This window comes from Argiope bruennichi, chromosome X2 (assembly GCF_947563725.1).
Source record: "Argiope bruennichi chromosome X2, qqArgBrue1.1, whole genome shotgun sequence".
NCBI classification, from domain to species: domain Eukaryota; kingdom Metazoa; phylum Arthropoda; class Arachnida; order Araneae; family Araneidae; genus Argiope; species Argiope bruennichi.
The window spans coordinates 80,213,121-80,234,620 of NC_079163.1; the positions used below are offsets into that span (position 1 = coordinate 80,213,121).

Sequence of the window (21,500 nt, forward strand, 5' to 3'; positions counted from 1 at the left end):
ACGTATTTAAAGTAATTAAGAAAATGTATTCCTGGTTTTAAAGCTTGCGAAACGTATAAACATTAATTATACATTTATGTGCTTTAGATGTGCGGGTTTTCTATCACGAAATTCTATATGTCTCTAATTTAACTAAGCTCATTAAACTATAACTATCCACTACATGACTCGGAAATTTATTCAGCCTTGTGCGTTGAACATTTTAATGGTTTCAAATTAATTTTTGATAACATCAAATCATTCATCCTGTAGAAAGTGAGATGCAGGAATTTTGATCGAATTGCTCGAGTATGCCATAAGTTGGAAGCATATTTTCAGCTTTTTAAGCCCGATTGCAAGCCATTTCTCATTGATTTTAAATACATAGTTTTCATATATCTGGATTAGTGGGATCTTTCTGAATTATTTCTGTATACGTGAAATGCAATGATTCATTGATGTAAAACACAGAAATTCTGATCAGATGCACAGTACTGGTGCAAATCGATTTTGAAATATGCCGATGAAATGATTACTGCCATAATTTGTAACGGCTGGATGAAATGATTTTCGAGAACTTTCTTTTCGGTTTACACTTGTATTCAGTATGATATACCTTTTCTTTAAATGCGTTTACCTCCTTCTGTGTCTGTCTTTTGGATATTTATCATCCTTTGGATATCTATCAACACTCACTACTCGAGTATGAGTACGTTTTTTCTTTTTGTACAAAAAGTATTCTACTATGAGAGTCACCACCGCCAGAACTACGCCAATGAAGATGACGATGAAAACTCCACCTGAAAAGAAAGTTCACTAAATTAGATTCTTGTTCTGGCTCAACCCACCTTGATGTCAGATACACCAGAGATAAAGAGAGACAACAGATGGAGCCCCGAAAGAACGAGACGTATTTCTTTGACAAAATACTCGCATGTGGCTTTCCCGCCCACCTCCCCACAAAAACATGACACTTTCCCTTGAAAAAAATCTTTTTCTTTATCCTTGACCTTATTTGTCGGTCTCTGCACTCCCTGGGCCCACACCGTGAGGATTTTACCTCTCTTCTCCCACCTCCTCTGTTGGTTTAGTTAAAGATATACTTTTAGATATCATGAATGGTAAAACAGTTTATAGTATTAGAATATGCCAATTCAATGCTAACGTATATTTTCGTTACTTATTTACAATAAGTGGTAAAAAAGTACTAATTTTAGATTGTTACAATGTAAATCTGAATCTGGTTAATAATTTTTTTCTGAAGGGTTAATCATAGCAAGCAATTGGTATTAACATCTATTTTAATAAAAGTAGTTCTGAAGTAGCCCCATCTGTGAATGGATGATTTTTTTCGCGTTTGTCTTGGAATTAGCTTATATTCATCCGCATCATCAGTTGTTTCTTATCATTTATCAGATTTATAACAGTTTTATATGCTCTTTGTACGTAAAGAAAGTAACTGTATTAAAAGAATTTTAGAAAGTTAAATTTTTATGTGCAAGCAAACTGCTGCTGCTAATACCCTATATGCAATAGGAAGAAGAATCTAATATTCCGAATAATTCTGAAAACGTGCGAATCTCGAAAGTTTTGAGCAAAATCTGGAAATGTAAACACGAGGAAATAAAAGCCAGTTTTTAATTCTCAAAAGAGAAGAAAATAACCATGCATATGTGATATTGAAAAAAAAATCATTTTCACTTCACTATGCTCACTATGCCTTGAAAATTTATCTCTTGTTCAGGAATCATTTCCTAAAAACGCATTATTGATTGCTTTTCTTTGATTAACCTAATGAATTTATTTACGAGACAACAAGAGGATTATTTTGAATCATAGTCATAGGGCAATTTACATAGACAGCTTTAAACAGCGTCAAACCTTCATACACGAAATAGAATCAGTAAAATTGTGTCTGAATCAACTCTCTCTAATATTGTTTGAATTTGGAAATAAAAGATACAAAAACGACACCAATGTTGGTAAATTCCTCTTGCAAGTCTTGTTTTATTAAGAATAAATATTTTTATTAAAATGAATTCTGAAATGCGTTTAAGATAATCATATATTCGTTTTACTTACCTATATTTGCTATGCTAATACCGTCACTCTGCTGCTCACTGTCATCGCATTCCTTTTTAAATGGATTCTTGTTCCACCATTTCTCTTTTAAACCTTCCAACTTCCTTTGATTTAACAGTTTCAAAATGCTTTAAATAAAAGATAAGCAGAGACAATTTAAAGAAATTTCTACGAAGAATTAAAATATAGGTATTATGTTATTATACCTTCTAAACATATAGGTGGTTATCAAAATAATAGAAACATGAATAAAAATGACATTTCAAACCGCACTTCGTAAGCATTAAAATATAATTCTAGCTACCATTTTTTTAAATATAATAAGTATATATCATGGTAATATGAGGTAGCTTTAGTAAAGTTGTAAACGTCTTAAATTTTTGCCAGCAGTTCAAAGTGTCAGACCTCACAGGCTTTCAAAGAAGCCAAATTGTAAAAGCATGACTAGCTGGAGGAAATGTGACCGAAGCATCCCAGCTTTTTGGTGTTTCTAGAGATGAAGTGTCTGAAGTCATCACAGCGTACATACAGAGAGGCAAGAAAAGATCGGCAAAGTAAAATAGTGGATGGAAGAAGAAGTTGAGAGAAAGATACCGAAGGGCATTGAAGCGGATTGTAATGTTTAAAAAGAAAACAATGGCAGCCAGAGTGATCGCAGAGTTCGATCAGCATCTGGATTGTCCAGTCTCAATAATTACAGTTAGGAGGCACTTTCATAAATACAACACTTACGGCAGAGCAGCATTTCCCAAGTTACTCGTCATAAATGTTAATACCAAATGTCGGTATGGTCAAAATGATATCATAACCACAAAACCTGTTCGATTGATAAATGGAAGAAAGTTATATACCACAAAACCTGGTCGATTGATAAATGGAAGAAAGTTATATGATCAGACGAATCAACTTTCCCACTTTTACCCACAACAGGGAGGTACACGTTTGGAGGATACCTGCACAAGTATATGATCGTGATAGTCTCCTTCCAACAGTCAGCATGGAAGTGGATCTGTCATGATATGGGCAGCCATGTCATGGTTTTCTATTGATCAAATCTTAACCACGAAAGGAAGGATCACTGAGGAGAAATATAGTGAAGTTTTAATTGACCAGGTCCATCCTATGATGCAAACTTCATTTCCTGCAAAAGATGGAATTTTCCAGGATAATAATGCTCTTATTCATGCAGCAGAAGTTGTTCAATCGTGGTTTTATGAAGACGAGAATGAAGCGAAACATTTACCTTGGCCAACATTAACTTTTTTAGAGCGTTCATTCCGGAATCAACATCTTTTACTGGCATCTCTCCCGAAACTTTCACAACATTTCCATGAAGAATAGTACAATATTCCTTTCAAAACTATTCAGTACTTGTATGATTCGATTCCCAGGAGAATCTAATCTATATTACATGCCAAAGGTGGCCCTACTCTTTATTAATAATGATTCTTGTATTCGTTTGTAGTGTTTCCATTATTTTGATAACCACCTGTATATTTATAAAAATTGTTTTATGGGAGGAATTGAAAAAAAAAATTGCAGCATAAAACACTTAATCATAATACTTAATGGAGATCTGTGAAGAAGACATTTAAAGTGTAAAATCCATGCAATAATTGAAAGATTTTTTTTAATTATTTATCATTCTTGTTATTTTCTTCCAAAAAGAGAGGAGAAATGCTATAGATGCCCTCACTAGCTTAGTGGATTAAGTCATATCATAGTATGAAACAGAGCACAAATCATAAGAAGATAAGGGGTTCTATTATCAGGATGTTTTCTTAACAAATTTTATTCAAAAACGGATAAATTGATGTGCGCTTTAAGAACAAATTGATGGTTGGTGGATGTCTTCCGCCAAATGTAATACAAATATAGACCCTTATAGATAGCTCCCAAAAGTTTTCTAGAAATGCTAAACCAAAATTAAAGCAAGTCAAGATTTCTTCGTCAAGTGATAACTAGGTCCTCCAAAGTCGTTCTGAATTACAAATGATGTTATCACTTTATAAGAAGTTCTTAATTCATGGGCATATGATAAGTGGGGTTAGAGCTACCTCTACAAATGCAGTATTAAAAGATTTTTAACTTCTAGAAGCAGGTTGGAACGGCTGCTGTATCACTATATCATTAGAATTCCTCTCCCCTCGTATATATTGTCTATAGCATATCGTGAAGCTTATTGCTAATGAGGGAAGACAAGAATACGCAACTCCATGAAGGATCCCAAGGGGAATAAATGTTATTTTTTAAAGAATTGAAAAGTAGTGAAATAATTTTCCAATTCCTTCCTCAAAATAATTTTTCTAAGTGATTATATCAGATTTCTTCTACACTGCAATAGAATTTGTTAAAATGTAGCAATTATGGTTTTTGAATTATTAATTTTGTAATGAGTAGGGAAACACATGATATATAGGATTCACATTAGAATTTTTCACAAGGGCGAGTATTGCAGAGACAGTGAGTATATCTAGAATAATTATCAGAAATTCCAGGAAATATCCAAGCATTTCTTAACATGATTTCAGCCATTAGTCGCATTCCTAATTACAAATTCGCGTTAAAAAATAAACGATATTTATTAAAAATACGCCTTGTAGAAGCAAGTAAAAATTAAAAAGACTCATTTGAAAATGAATAATAGTTTTGCGACACAGTTTCATGGAGAAAGATTTTTATTTCTTAGATCATTCTTTGAAAGATGCTTCGTATAAGAGTACTAGTTTGATGTAACGATTCCTGAACTCGCAGTAGCAGTTAATGGCATTCTTCTTTAATTGTTATTTTTCTTCACGTGATGCGATATCCTCTTCTGTTTAATAATACGTCATAGCGAAAAAAGTCTGCTATTTAAAACATAATTTATGCGATTTAAAACCTAGAATAAAATTTGGTGTTTCAAGCATACAAATTAAGTTTAAGCCATTTTGTTGGAAATTTAGCTATAATTAATTTATATATCAACATCTTCACCCCATTTGACCAATAGAAATTTCATGTCATGTCCAACATGTTTCATTAAATAAAATATAAGTGAATTTTAAAATCTCACTTTACATTTTGTCTCTTAAAATTGTCTAGTGTTAAAAAGTATAAAACTGACAACTGAAATGAAAACCACCCACTTAGAGAAGATATATTAAACAACTTCTAATCTTGCATATTTCTTTATATTCTTGGCACATTCGGTTATATAAAAATTTTGTGCTGCTTTCACATATTTACAATCGCCACTTACAATTTTTGCCCGAATGGCTCAACAAAACAAAGAGCGCAAACAGCTATTTTATCTTCAAAAATTATATGCATAACGTCACTTGCCGATGATTATAGTTTTGAATATTCACTTTGTTGTATGAATGGACAGTCAAGAAACAAATTTGACTATTTTCATTAAACACGAAAAAAATAAATAAATAGAAACTTGATTAGTGAAGGGTCCCGATGGCTGTTTCCGGATAGATCTCGTACTTTTGAACTCAAATCAGATGATTAAAACGGCATTCAAATCGGCAATCCTACTCTTCAAGCATCCACATCATACTAGCAAATTATGTGATGCCGGTATGAATATGTGATTTTCACCAGCATATATGATGCAGACGTATTTAACTTACATAATCATTGAGTACGTGGCAGATGTTTGGTAGAATCGATTTTTGATGTGTAAATCTTCTGACTCGAAGCTGAGATTCTGTCATCTGGCCATTGTAATCCTCAAAATAAATAAATGAAATAAATCTAGACAGAGAATAATATAAGCGCTATACATTAGAACATTTTATTCATTAATTCTTTAAAATTTACTTACGCACTAGAAAGTTGGTCTTTCAGAGGTGAACCCTGTTGAACAGCTAAAGCCAAAGGTTTACGACTAAATTCACTTCCAACAGCAATAAGTTCACAATTGATCATCACAGCATATTTAACTTGAGTAGAATCCGCTATTAAAAAAAATCTAATTAGTAGAAGAATAATGATAATTCGAATTCACATTTAGTCACTGCAATATATTTGAATAAAATTAAGCTAATAATAAACTAGAAAACTTTTTTCTCTTGAATGAAATCCTTTACCAAAATTAAACTATTTTACTATTTATTGATGATGAATATTGAAGAGATTACAGGATAAAAATGTTTGAAAGAATTGTCTGAGAGAACTTATGGAATCTTTAAAATTCAATTGAATGTATGCCAAAACATCTCACAGCTGACACCAAGTCCAAACGCCAAGCCAAAATGACGTGCTTTTGGAACTTTAAGTATTAAATTACAACATAGTGTCTTAATGACTAATCAATTATATTACGGGAGAAGATATACTGTGTATGAGTTTTCAATGAGAAAATCTGATGAAAGATAGTGGATTTATCGAATTTACTGAATGGAGTTGATCTATGTCAACATATTATATGTATTTTTTTAAAGGAGGAAGATGGCAACAGATATTTATTACTGAGTTGTTTCTGTTCAAGCTCCCTGCATTCCATTTTAGGTGGATCTGTATAAAGTTCACAGCGTTTTGATCACTTGTACTTTTTGCTTACTTTTATTTTAGCCTTTTTAACTAGAACTAATGAACTAAATTGCTTTTATGTGTATCACTAGATTAAAATATAATTCTTTAAATTTGAATTTAGATGTTGACATTATTCAAGAAAGTGTGCTCTAACAGGACTGCTGCATTTCATTTTTAAGGTGATCGACACGATTCAGCGAAGTTTACATTTCGTTGATTGTATTTTCTCACATTTATTATTGTATTTTTTTTAAATATTTTCCCTACTTTTATTGCTGCATTTTTATCTACTACTAGAAGTGGAATAATCAAGTTGAACAAATTATACATGAGGAATGGGACAAAACGAAAGACGAGTTTTTTCGCTTTAGATATCCCAGACTTATAGAACTCTTCGTCGTCGATAGACATTTTTTAAAAAAATGCAGTTTTCATTGATTATTTAGACACAAAATGCATTATACAATGACTATATTCAAAAGAACAATATTAAAGAAATACATAAAACGATATCATTTACCATCTTGTGGAGCATATTGAAGCCTAAAATACCTCCCACCCCACCCAATATACAGCATATTTCATATGATTCAGTTGCAATCAATTCCATTACTTAATACTTCATCCCTTTTCAGGACGTTCATTTAAATTTTACAATTGGAAAAATTTCTTTTGAACATTAAATTCTATAAAATAAAACATATAAGACACAAACTAGTAGTATAGTAGGTAATATATTTAATAAAAACTTTAATGTTAGGTTGTATCAAATGATATGTAATTATTAAGCAATTTAGGAAGAACAACAATTTGTATAATGTAATGTCACCGTACTCATTCCAAGATTCGAATAAGGAAGCTTCATAAAAAGGTTTCATGACCTCTAGAGAAGGTAAGGAAAGTGTTTGTTGACAGCATTAACCGACTTTAGGTTTATATTTATACCTTTGTTGTTTCGACAATTCTTTCCTTTTATATCGTGAGCATGCTATGAATATAAGAAAATCGTGTACGTCAAGTTTCTGTTTTTTTTTTTTTTTTTTTTTTTTTTTTTGCTTTTCTTTGATTCTATCAGTCTAAGTCAATTAACTCTACAATTACGTTTTCTTAGTTATTTCATAGCGTTTACGACTAGTTTCACAATCTTTCCATGAATAACTAAATACGAAAGTCAATTTCTGGTCATGTTATAAATACATGACAAATAGCCATAAAAAATATTGGAGTTAGATTTACATGTTCAAGTTATGGACTTATATCACGAATGCTGGTTTTATGAATGCTATTATGAGCCTTTTTCTGTAAAATAGCTATCCTTTAAGCTTTTCTGTATTGATCTGAACTACTTTGTAACCAGATTAGTTGTGGCATCTCTTTATCAACCTCTTCTCATAATGTAATATATTTTAAATTATAGCTATTGTTTTCCTATAATTATATAAGCATTATGCATAAATGACTGGAGATTCGTTTGCCTTATTGTTAAGAATTTTTTTTTCCATTATCAGTTCTGTTTTCCTCAGAAAAAAAATTTCATTATATTTATGAAAAGCCGTTCTTTATACATTTAATATATTTTTTAAATATTTTACATTCAAATTAATAACGTCTATAAAAACCCCTTTTCACAAATTTTAATTAAATATTTAGGTTTTAAATTTTAAAAAGTCCCTCAGTTTTTGAAATTTTGCTTTCGTATTTTATTACTGGAATTATAGTTGTAATTTTAATTTGATGTTATAATTTAAATTATAAAGATTTCTGGAATGCTTAATTTATATATGTTGTAACTAATATTCAGAATTTATATTTAAATACCAATAAAAATACTTTTTCGTAGTTAATTATATCATAAAATTAAAAAAAAATGTACATTATTTCAAATATGTTTCAAAATTTTATATTTTTTTGTTTGAAAAATTACGATAGTTTAGAAGTCGGACAAAATTCGATGGAACCAACTCATGTCACATCAGAATCAGTAAATCACATAATAAAAAGTGACTGCGTATGTAATCTAGTATGTTACAGCATTATGTCTACATTTTGTCTATTTGGAAGACATACATTGGATTCCAAAATCAAATTACTCCAGGGAATTTGGTTATTTCACACGGTTATGATTAAATGTAATACTGCAAACTCTTACCGAGAGCGGATTTGAAGAATGCGGTTTTACATATACTAGTGTCTTTATTATTCCCATTTAATTTGTCTAATGTATTTTCATTCTTAAGTGGGGTGTTCTGCATATCATTCATGCAACTCTGATCAAAATATGTCAACAATTTTAAAGGATTTACATCGTTTGAAAATAGAAAATGTACAAATTGTAAAAGGAGTCGGCAGTGAAGGAGTTTCATACATTCAAGAAGAAGAAGTCATAGAATTTTTCATAAATGACGATTGAGAAAAGATGAAAGAAGAATTGGTTGATCTTGTAACACCAGAGACAGTGAAAGCAAATATAGTGAGAAAGATAAAGCTTCTTTGATTTAAAAGAAGTTAAGCGAATTGTTATAAAAGCACAGCTGTCAACTCTTAATAAGAAACAGGAAAAATTACTCAAACTTTTAAAGCATTGCAAAACTTTTAAAGCATTGCGTTAACCATTATCTCAAGCAAAATTCACCAGCTATTTTTTTTAAAAAAATGATTGTATTATGCTCTTACTCAACACTTAATTCGGTAATGGAAGATCCTTCATTTCAAATTTATTTCATTTTTCCTTTCTAATTTCAATAATATTTAGGCGTTTTCGGATGAGTATATTTTCTTAATTTAAACTCTGTCTAATATACTTTTTTGTACCTGTTATCGGCAATGTATCTACCGTCGACATACTATTGAATGTCTAGGCATTATACGTAATATTTAGGCATTCAATATAATGACAAATGTTACTTAGGAAAAGTCTAAAAAGAGCTCATGATAAGGCATTCATTTTGAAACAAATGCACAAAATATCCATTTCATTAATTTTATTAGAATGTGCACAAAAGGTTTGAATTATTTTTTCCATACTTTACACAAGCATTTGCATTGCTGGTTTCCTTTAAACACACTCTATATGAGAAATAGAAATCTGTTCGGTAAGCATGATGTCATCATGTTGGCTTTATCCACCATCAACTATAATCTCATCCATTTTTTTGAAAAAGGCCCTTTTTCTTGCATCAGAGATGTATTTTATACGTTACCAATTTCTCATTTAGAATTCTAGAGAATGCATAAGAAATATGTGAAATGTTGATCGTTTCATACATTGCCGGTCAGTTTCGATATTCTATAGAATGCCGACTTGTATACATTGTGGTAATATGCATAAAGTTAACTTTGTGGAACAAAATTCTGCCGTGAGTGCAACATATTAATGATACAACAACGCGTTTGGTTAAGGTTTATTACATCTTAAAAAATATTAACTAATTCTTTTTAGTTACCTATATACAAAATTTTTAAAAAAAAATGACAAAAATCGAATCATCACCTATGAAAGCAAATCCTTCTTGGGATCCCTTGGATGCCAAAACTTTCTCGATTCCTTCGTCAAATGTTTTGGGCATCCCAGTTTCTTTCATTGTCCACCAAATTTTTGTGTATTTGTCACTAACAGGATAGTCCCATACTGCAAGTTTCGCTCGTTCCGTTTCATTTAGCGAATCATCCAAGGACATGTTTTTCCATATTCTATAATCGAACCACTCATATAAATATCAGCCATTAATATAACTTTGAAAATAACAAAATCAATGGAACAACTGTTAATCATTGTCATATCATTATAAACAAAAATATCTTTACTTTTAATTGCCAACAATAGTAATTCAGAATTTGAATGCCTCTTTATTCAGAATAAAGAGCGATTCAAAATTTCATTTACAAATTTGAAAGTAGAACTCAGAACACAAAAATAAATAGTAGGAATATTTCCTATAAATCTAAGAAAATGACGACATGACAAATGGCAAAAATAAAACTCTGAATATTGCAATTTATATATTTAGCAACAACTGAACATCTGTTATCTTACAGTAGGTTGTTGATTTTTGCATTTTAATTTAGAATGCTAATACATAATTATGAACACCTTTAAGCACACTCCATTTTTAATTAATACCTTCTATAATGCAATAATTTCAATGTTCTAAGTCCTTAACATTTACATTACATCGTTAGGTAAGGTTGTCTAATTGTAAAAGTCTTAAAAAGAGTTTTTTTTTAAAATTTCTTTTGATAAATTTTTTGTCAATTTTATATTTTAGTATATCTTTTGGCACATCGGGTAAACCACTACAATAAATTTATTGTAATCAGTTTTCTACTTTTAAAACAATAAATGAAATTTTGTGACATGCATCTTTTTGGCATCACAACTGGAAAATATAATACATATTAACCATTTAATCGCTTTTGTTGAAATTTTAACAGTTTTCACCTCTATATACACTTTCTATGGCGCTAAGCCAAAATAAGAATTCTATAATCTACTAAATCCTTTTTCCCAGACTTTTTGATTTAACAGCATGGATATTTAACGTAATTCCCTCAAATTATTGAAATGGTATACATAATGTATTTCTAAGGAAAGAAACAGATGATAACGTTTTCAAATAATTAATCAATTTCTGTATTTGCTATTCCATTTCTTATGCGTTATATAATTTAATATTTAATTTATCATTTTTCAATACAGAAGCAATTTTATATCTTCAGCGCCTTTTCCAAAATGAAAAGTCTTTATGAATATTTTCCCGATTTCAGAATTTTTCGAAATTTTTTTTGTGTGATTTATTTATGAGAAATGCATCCATGATAATTACTTATTACTTAAATAAAAAATATTTATGATAATTTAATTCTTGTTTTAGTTTGCCGTTTTAATGATTTACCATTAAGGACAGAATAAGACACGTAATTATTTTCGAGTTATTATGTGATGTTCGCAGTATTGAACAATACATGTAGAAAATTTCATACGTCCTGTTACTCATTTTTCTAAACTGATTTCGAAAATGAGTGCCAGATTTTAAGTAGAATTCCCTTAATTTTTGTAATTGTGTACGTGTTCACACAAAACATTATTTTCGAAATAAAATAATTTTGTCAGAATCTAAAATAATTGTCACGTCACGAAATAAAGACACCAAATCATTCCGACCCAAAAAATTCCAACGCAATTATAGCCTCATTTTTAATTGCACACACCCAAAGACTTATCCTTTGATCTGATGCCAACAATTATTGATTGAGTTTCCTGAAACAACTTAACACGTCGCTTCCTTTAATGGGATTAAGAAACTCATTACGAAAGAGTAAACAAAAGAAAAGGAAAACAGCGCCTTACTCGTAAAATTTTTCTTCAATATAGGCCATACGTTCAAAATAAGTCGCAGCTGAGGTGCTTTCTTGGGGCGCGTATTTTATTTTATATTGTTTTGCTAAATCATCCAAAGACTCGATTGGCGAGTCGAGACGTGAGACGGTTAAAAAAGCAGCCAAGTTAGCTGTGTAGGATGCAATAATTATAAATCCAAACAACCACCAAGTTGCAGCCACTAGTCTTCCTGACAGATTTCGAGGCGCCTCTCCACCACCTGAGGAAGAAAGTATTTTAGTAACAAATGATTTTCTCTTAGTCCAATTCAATCTTTGTTTCAGATATAAAAACTAAAGACGTATTCTCCTGAAAATATAATATGAAACTGGTTCTGGGTTAAATCGTGTAACAAAGAGCGTATTTGAGCATAATATTTAAAGAAAATACCTACATTTATTCATGTGTTGAAATGGGAACTGAAACGATGCTAATTAAAAATGATAGTCGATGAAATATTAGAATGATCAAGTTATTTCACAAGTAAATATTAATCAAGACAAAACTGAATATGATGATTCCTATTAGATAAAATAACTTCCTTTAGTTGTCAAGCACGTACATAAGAATGCACATATATTTTGCTTAGGTTAAAAAGGTTTTATTATAATGCACATCATTTTTTATATATTAATGTCATAAATATCATTTATTTTTCAATTCATAATTATGTTGCGGCTGGTTAATACTGGTTAGAATACACTAACCTATATCATTTAGGCCATTTTATAGAGAAAATAAGTCTCCGAAGAACATCGAATCAGAATGATATGCATATAAGAAAAAATTCTAAGAATTTTTTTTAACCAATAGGATAATATTTATACATAGAACATGATTGGATCATTCTTTTATAATAATTTATTAGAATCATAGTGCAAATGAATTATGAATTGCAGTTTGATTAGGAGTACATAATATGCTATCTCTAATCGTCATAAATATTCAAATATAAATTTAATGAAAACATTGAATGTAAAGTAGAGCAAAGGTTTTAAAAGCAAAAAACATTAGCTTTTAAGCAGATTCTTTTTTCTTGCTTAGTTATTATTATTATTATTTTGAAATATTCGTTTCACCATTTTATGAAATAACGTATCACTGAGATCTCGTTTTCTTATGACCTCTACCTTTTACTATGATTGGTTTGGTTTGTTTGAGGTTTTATGGCACAAGAACCAATATGAAGGTCATATTGAGCCAAACAAATTTATTTCTAATTCAAAGTTTAATAAAAACAGTTTCTATAAAAGTGATACAAAAATATCCATTGATAAAAGGGTGATAAATTAGGAAAAGTCATGATGAAGCCATAATAGTAAGTTCAAATTAAGGAATAAAAACCTATAGATTTTAAAAAGACAAAAAGATTCACTTGTGGATCTCTGCCAAGCAACAATGGAAAAGTCACTGCTATTGTTTTGAAGTAAAGCAAACACTGAGCAGTAAAATATGGGCATTCGATAAGGATATGATAAACTGTTATTCCATAATCACAATGTGGACATATGGGCAATTGATCATCTAATAACAGATGCCTATGTGTGAATCTAGTGTGACCGATTCTCAGATGAGTTAACACTGTGTCATGTTTTCGATAATTTAAATAAGGCCGGTTTTCTATGGTAGGCTTGCAAGTGTGAAGTTTGTTTAGAGTTTCTGAATCCCATTAAGTTTGCCAGTTGTTGTAAAGACAGCGTTTTACCTGTTTCTTCAAATCGCATGCAGGTATGGGTGTTTCGAAAAAACGAGTTGGGGATTTGGCACTCTTCTCAGCCTGCTCATTCCCACATATTCCCACATGGGATGGCATCCAGCAGAATAAAACTGTAAGGCCTCACGAGGTAGTCTTATAAGATAAGTCTAAAATCTTTAAAATATTTGGATGAAATATTTGGGTTTTACTATGAAGTAGTCTAAAAGAAAAGATCCTAATTACATTGTATACTTTATGCATTAAAGTGGAGGTACTAAATTGGTTCATCTGACTAATTATTTTAAATGGGGTTTATTATTAGAGGATAACTTATATTATGAGAAACCTGAAAATTTATATCAGTTTATTTTTCAGTTAGATTTTCTATTCAGGAGAATACGACAGGTTTTGTGATTGAGAAATACACACCTTGAGGAGTAAGAGACGTCATACAGAACCAGAGACTTTCTTTCAAACTGAAATCTCGTTTTTCATCTTCATCGTCGTCTTTGTATTTTTCTTTATTGTTGTAGTAACTGTATGGGCTCAAACGGTCAAACATGAACATCAGGAAACTGAAAAATATGCATATATGAAGGATCTCTTTCTTTCTTTCTCTCTGTTATTTATACATAACATCATTCTCTTTATATAAGGGAGTCATAAGCTAGTTGTAACTAAGTTAAGTTGTAATACGCAAGTTACGTCGTGATTTTTAAAAAAATTAATCAGAATTTTTGTTAAATATGATTTTATGTTACGTTAGCACAGTCAGAGACGAACCGAAACGGATAGTAAGAAATTGTGAACGTATGTTCCATTCCGATAGTAAATGGAGAAAAAATATCTTGTAAATTTTGATTTAAAATAAGTTAATTTATTTATTTATTTTTTCGAAAAATGTTTTTACTTATTTATTTTGCCAATGCATTAGATTTTAAAAAGCTGCTTCAAGTTTTTTCCTAATCGCAATATATTTTTTGTAACAAGAGTTGTGATAAAAAATTGTAAAAACTGATGCCATTTCAAAAATTTTATAATTTTGTATAATATTTTATTAATTTTAGGACCTGTACTAATATTTTTTTTTCAAAAACTTATTCTAATTTTGTTTTTAAGTTTTAATAATTTAAATCTTGAAATCTCAGGAAAAGATCTCGCTTGAGATTTCGCAGAATTTTTGCCATTAGAGACAATTTTAGGATACAAGAATCGGTTTTCTTTCCATAGTTCCATAAATTCTAAAAATAAATTCCTAGACATTAATAGTTGCGTTAATATAATTCTGAACTGATTGATAAGCTTCATTATAATATTTATATAGAAGATATTCTTTACTGCAATATCTTCGATATTTTCTAGTGCTTCAATGTAAAATTTTCTCTTTAGTGAAGTATCTTGTTTTCTTGTTACTTGTTTTTAAACTGGGGCTTGTTCTTGATTGGTCGCAAGTTCATCATTTTTATTAAACAGAGAAACAATTTTTCTTTTCTGTATTTTGTTGTGAAGGAAATATATAATGATAATGAATCAAGTTTAACGGAATAAAGGGCTTGGACATTTATAAATTAAGTCTAAGTTAGTGATTGAAAATGACAGAAATATAACCAGTAAAAAAGAAGTGGACTAAAAAGTAGTTATTTAAATTGTGTTGTTACCTCGTTATGAAATAGGCAGCGAGTATGCAGGCCCAAACATTCGCCTCGAGTACTGTGAGAAATTTGAAAAGAGATGACGGAACTGACGGCTTCTTCATTAGAATGCTTATCCCCACTAAATCGTAATAGGGGACTGTGAAATCCACAACTGTTTCTCTCTCAGCCATTACCGAAATTGGGCCAAGAGCGATTTCTGCTCTCTAAAAATTGAAAAAAGTGTAAAAATTCCCATTGCCTTTTAAACAAATAGAAACGATCAAGCGCGCAGACAAATATACGGATAAATAGAATTCTTTAATAAGTATACACATTTTGAATAACAATTATAGAAACAGTGAGAAATATTCATTAAAGTTTTAGAACTCATATTTACTAAAGCAAATTTGGAATCTAGTTATTGGAAATGTTAGAATTTTTTTTGTTTGTTTTAACTATATAAACACTGCAAATGAAAACACCTGCCGAAAGAATTGCAAACGATACTAAGCGTATCGTTTGGCATTTGGAAGCGTTCTCTCTCAAAGGCGAATTTAAATTCGTTAATTGCAGCTGGTCTTGAGCAATAAAAATTATGTTTCTGGTGTCACACCATAAAGAGGGCAATCAAGATAAAATCCAAAGATTGTGGGAGAACTGTTTGTTAATTCTTCAAGATAAACTTCGTACCGCGATGGAATTCAGCGTATTGATTATTTAAAGCTTTGAGACATTGATAAATTCTACGAAATTCTTATGTTCTACGAATAGTTAGCTTATTAAAAAGAAGAACAAATTCTGAAACAAGGAAGAGGAAACAAAATGACAAGGAGGAGGAAATAAATACAAATAACAGGTAAAAATATTCTCAGAAATACTAATTACACTAGTTTTAGTTTAAACGATACAGTTAACCTAAAAGAATAATGGATAAAAGAATATTAAGTATTTCTTATGTGAATTTCCTCATTTAATACATTGGACAATAAATTTTTTATATTTATTTCACAAGATGATGTTATAACAATTAATGTTCATGATTGTTCATTCTTTTTAATTTTTTTGTGCCACCGTGAAATTTCATTAGCAGCTTCATGAAATAAATTCGGTGTACAGCAACAAAAATTGTATTCCATATTATGCAGAATATGTAAACATTTAAGAATGACTTCTCTCTAATTGTTTATGTCAGTTCAAATTATATTGTTCAGTTTAACTATGTATTGGTTTTGAGTAATTTCGGCATATTTAAATACATAACTTTAATGAATTCTTTAATGACTAACTTTAATAATGTTTTTGTTCTCAATGAGACCAAAAACCTAAACTTTATTCATGCTTTGTATTTGAGGTAAAAAATATATTTATAATTTATAAAAAAATATTTATATGCAATGGAAAAGTGAGTTCATTTTCATATACATGAAATCCGACTTACTTTATCTACTAGATCTCGAATCATTCCGTCCCATTCTAGCTTATCATTCATAGTTCCAAACTTATTATCTTTTGTTTCGGATATCGTATAATCAAAATTTAAAATTTCTTTGATTTCATCTAATAATTCAACACAATATCCACTGAACGTTACTGTTCCATTTTCATCGACATGTTTATAAACAAATGGAGGAATCTGTGAATGAAAATTTCAGTAAAAAAAATAAGTGAAATAATTATAAAATTGAATAGATTAAATTTGTAATTCTACAATCAAGCATGATATAATAGAAATCATTCGTTGAAATCATACTATAATACATGTTCAAAATGTTCAGGAAATCCCAAAATTTTTGCAGTGCAAATTAATTTGAAAAATGCATAAGTCTGCAGGAAAAAACACATAGAATTTTATGCGAAAACATATTACTTCCTGTTGTGTATTGTCCATAAAACTTCTTTCATTTGTCGGATAGTATGAGTAAATAGAAAGCTACGACTTGGAAACTGTAAATAAACTTATCTGTAAACTAAAATACTTCATTTAATCTTAAATAAGCCAATGTTTTAAAAAAAGTACATATTTTGCAAATAAAGGAAAATACTATACAAAGTAATCATTTAAATCAAATGGAAGATTTTTATAAAAAGGCAGAGGAAATTTGTTTGCTGTTTTAGAAATTACAGTAAAACAATTTTATTAATTTTTTTGTTGTTTATTTTAACTCTGAATAAAAAACTGTTTGTCTTTAAAAGAATTTGATTCATTTTAATCTGGGTCAGTGAGAGTAGAATAATAATCCAAGTATTAACAAAATTAGAATTACAAATATATTAATGCATATCTTTATAAAGTTTATACTTAGAAAATTCCAAATATGTATAATTCTACGAACGAAGAAACAATAGAGATGTCTGCAAAAGAATTGCTGAATAAAAGACAAAAAAAAGCTGGACCTATAGATTTGTTTATTGATATTTAAAAATACAACTTACAATTACTTTAATTTCCAAGGAATAATTATGTTAATTAGTCAATTTGTGTCATCTAATTTAATTTTAAAAAGATGTCAGATTTTCAATAGGTTTGAGAGCTACAGTACACTCCCGATTATCCGCGGAATTGGGTGGCGCGGCAGCCGCGGATAACAAAAATCGCGGATAATCCGAAAAAAGCTAAAAACGGGTATAGCAAAAGAGAAAACAGTCATTCCAACTTTGAAAAATCGTTTTATGTACAATAAAACGTAAAATGAACAGCAGGAAATGTTTAACTAACGCTGAATATTTTAGTATATCACTCAAAACTAACCTAAAATGCATTTTGTTAATGGAAACAGAAAAGTGCTTTGTACTTACGAGAGGCGTCAAGGATACAAAAATTAATACATATGTACTGTTTTAATACTGTAATGTATTATGTAATTACAAAAGCATAACTGTAAAACGACACCTTTTTGAAGAAATCAGTCATTTGTGTTTGCTTCTTGCTTTCGAAGCATTTTCTCTTTGCTTGAAAGCAAAAAAAAAAAAAAAAATAAATAAATAAATAAAAAATAAACTTAGTGCGGCAGGCGCGGATAACCCACCCGCGGATAATCGGGAGTCTACTGTATTTATATTTTATTCAATATTATTTTAACTAAAAATAAATTTTTACTATGCATAAAAAATCAACGATTTTGTTTTTTAAAAATATTTTTTAAGTTACATAAACAAACTTTTATGATTAATATCCTTGGTTTAAAATGGTCCAAATTAAATGAACTTCAAACCCGTCATGATATAAGATACATATGTTGTTTTCTTTAGCTTTGCATCTTTGTTATGGTATCGAGTAGCGCGTAATCTATATCTATATCTATACTTATAATAAAGCTCAATGTGTGTGTGTGTGTGTGTGTGTGTGTGTGTGTGTTGGCGCACTACAGGCAAGGTCATTTGACATACAGCTATCAAATTTGGTACATGTATACCTTAGAGGTCGGGAATGTGCACCTGGGGTCCCTTTTTTTGAAATTTTAATTAGAATTTTAATTATTAATTAAAAACTAACTTTCCCGCCAAAAAAATCTTCCATTTTCCTCACCGCCAAGTGAGTAAGGCTCCAGTATTTTTTTTCTCCCAACAGTAATGAGGCTAGGGTTAACGTTTTTCGGCGGATTATTTCAAACGATTCTGTTTATTTTCTTAATGTTTTATGCATTTAAAATTAAACATTGTTAATTAATCCATGTTTCAGATTCATTCTGAAGTACTTTTGAATTAAAATAACACAGAATAAAGGAAATTAAAAATGTATAATCTGCATAGCGTTACCCCAACTGGCGTAGAAAAATTCACGCACTTGCGTTAACGTAACTAGCGTTGTAAATTCACGCATGCGCATTGTGTTCTGATTGTTGACATGACAACCAATATCAACGGACGATTTAAATTATTTTTAGGTTAGTTGCATGCTTTTGTAATTAAATTGTATTTATGTTAATTATACATTTTTTGTATATGCTTATAGTTTTAAGTACGTCGTTTTTTAAGTAGTTTTTTAAAACCTGTTTTCGACCGATTATTTTAAATGATTCATTTTATTTTTTGAGTGTTTATTGCATTTAAAATGAAACATTGTTAATGAATCGATCTGTTCCTGATGAATCTGAGAAAATTTTGTTGACAAATTCTTGAGATATTACATAAATTAAGAAAGATATTCTTTAGTGCCCATAAAGTTTAAACGCTCAGTGACTCTGTTATCAGTAATCATATTATAAAAAAATGCTTTGTTTCAGCAAAATATATTATTATATTAATTGCAGATTAATTCTTTTCACTTTAATTTAAAACATAAATTCTACGGGTGCTAACAGAAAATTAGAGAGATACATATTACGTTATGACTGAAGGCCTTTATAATATTATGAATGAATTATATGACAATCAAAATTTGAAGTTTTAAAATATTTTGATGAAGAAGCTATTAAAGTAGGAATTGCATAAAATATTTAAATATAAAAATTTTAACGAACATTAAGATTGGCGAACCGGCTGGTCAACAAAATCTTGAGATATTACATAAATTAAGAAAGATATTTTTTAGTTCCCATAAGGTTTAAATGCTCAGTGACTCTGTTTTCGTTAATCATGTTTTTAAAGAAATGAACATTTATTGACGAACACACTGATATTCATCGTTACTCTGATTAGGTATTATAAAATCTGAATAGATAAACATAAACGTGTAAACAATTGTGCGCCGGTTTCTATGGCAACACAGCTGGAAAGGGAAAAAAAGTTTCTAAAACAGAACATCTGCTTTACCCAATTTTATAGAATAACTTTTCTCCTTCTTCGTTTCATTTTTTAAAAAAATTACTTATTTAATAAGAACATCTGCTTTACCCAATTTTTTAGAATAATTTTTCCCCTTCTTCGCTTGCTTTAAAAAAACATCTATACTTATAAATAAAGTTCAATGTGTGTGTGTGTGTGTGTGTTGGCGCTCCACAGAAAAGACCATTTGACCTACAGCTACCAAATTTGGTACATGTATACCTTAGAGGACGGGAATGGCACCTGGGGTCCCTTTTTTTGAATTTTTAATTAGAATTTTAATTATTAATTAAAAACTAACTTTCTCGACAAAAAAAATATTCATTTTCCCTAACGCCAAATGAGTAAGATTTCAGTTTTTTTCCCCCAACAGTAATGAGGCTAGGGTTAAGATTTTTCGGCTGATTATTTCAAACGATTCTGTTTATTTTCGTAATGTTTGATGCATTTAAAATTAAACATTGTTAATTAATCGATCTTTCAGATTCATTCTGAAGTACTTTTGAATTAAAATAAAACAGAAAAAAGGAAATAAAAATTTCTAATCTGCATAACGTTACCCCAACTGGCTTAGAAAAACTCACGCATTTGCTTTACCGTAACTAGCGTTGTAAATTCACGCATGCGCATTGTGTTCTGATTGTTGATATGACAACCAATATCAACGGACGATTTAAATTATTTTTAGATTAGTTGCATGCTTTTGTAATTAAATTGTATTTATGTTAGTTATATATTTTTTGTATATGCTTATAGTTTTAAGACCATCGTCTTTTAAGTAGTTTTTTTTAACCTGTTTCCAACCGATTATTTTAAACGATTCGTTTTTTTTTTTTAGTGTTTGATGCATTTAAAATTTAACATTGTTAATTAATCAATCTGATCATGATGAATCTGAGAAAATTTTGTTGACAAATTTTTGAAATATTACATAAATTAAGAAAGATATTCTTTAGTGCCCATAAAGTTTAAACGCTCAGTGACTGTTTTCAATAATCATATTACAAAAAAAAAATGCTTTGTTTCAGTAAAAAATATTATTATATTCATTTCAGATTAATCCTTTCCACTTTAACTTAAAGTATAAATTCTATGGGAGCCAACAGAAAATTAGAGAGATACATATTACGTTATGACTGAAGGCGTTTATAATATTATGAGTGAATTATATGCCTATCAAAATTTGAAATTTTAAAATATTTTGATGAAGAAGCTATTAAAGTAGGAATTGCATAAAATATTTAATTATTAAAATTTTAACGAACATTAAGATTGGCGAACCGGCTGGTCGCTAAAGGCGGTTAGTGTTATATAAATTTTGAGTTAACTTTGACAGTTTTAAAAGGATGACTGAAGAAAGATCTATGAAGAAATCTACTGTGGAATATTTTGTTTTTCTAACAGGAAGTATACATAAGCAACCATGCTAAATTATATAGAATGC

General features: G+C 29.7%; 1 protein-coding gene across 1 annotated transcript in view; it reads right to left on the bottom strand.

Annotated features, from left to right (window-relative positions):
* Nucleotides 1-305: 305 nt before the first annotated feature.
* LOC129960160 (ionotropic receptor 25a-like) overlaps nt 306-21,500 on the bottom strand; it is a 72,999-nt gene continuing 51,804 nt past the window's right edge. The window contains exons 11-18 of the mRNA XM_056073351.1: nt 16,731-16,925; nt 15,317-15,516; nt 14,088-14,233; nt 11,933-12,182; nt 10,076-10,275; nt 5,876-6,008; nt 2,062-2,189; nt 306-779 (exon numbers count right to left, since the gene is read on the bottom strand). Of these exons, the coding sequence (XP_055929326.1) occupies nt 613-779; nt 2,062-2,189; nt 5,876-6,008; nt 10,076-10,275; nt 11,933-12,182; nt 14,088-14,233; nt 15,317-15,516; nt 16,731-16,925 (1,419 nt within the window). The 3' untranslated portion in view covers nt 306-612. The remainder of the gene's footprint in view (nt 780-2,061; nt 2,190-5,875; nt 6,009-10,075; nt 10,276-11,932; nt 12,183-14,087; nt 14,234-15,316; nt 15,517-16,730; nt 16,926-21,500) is intronic.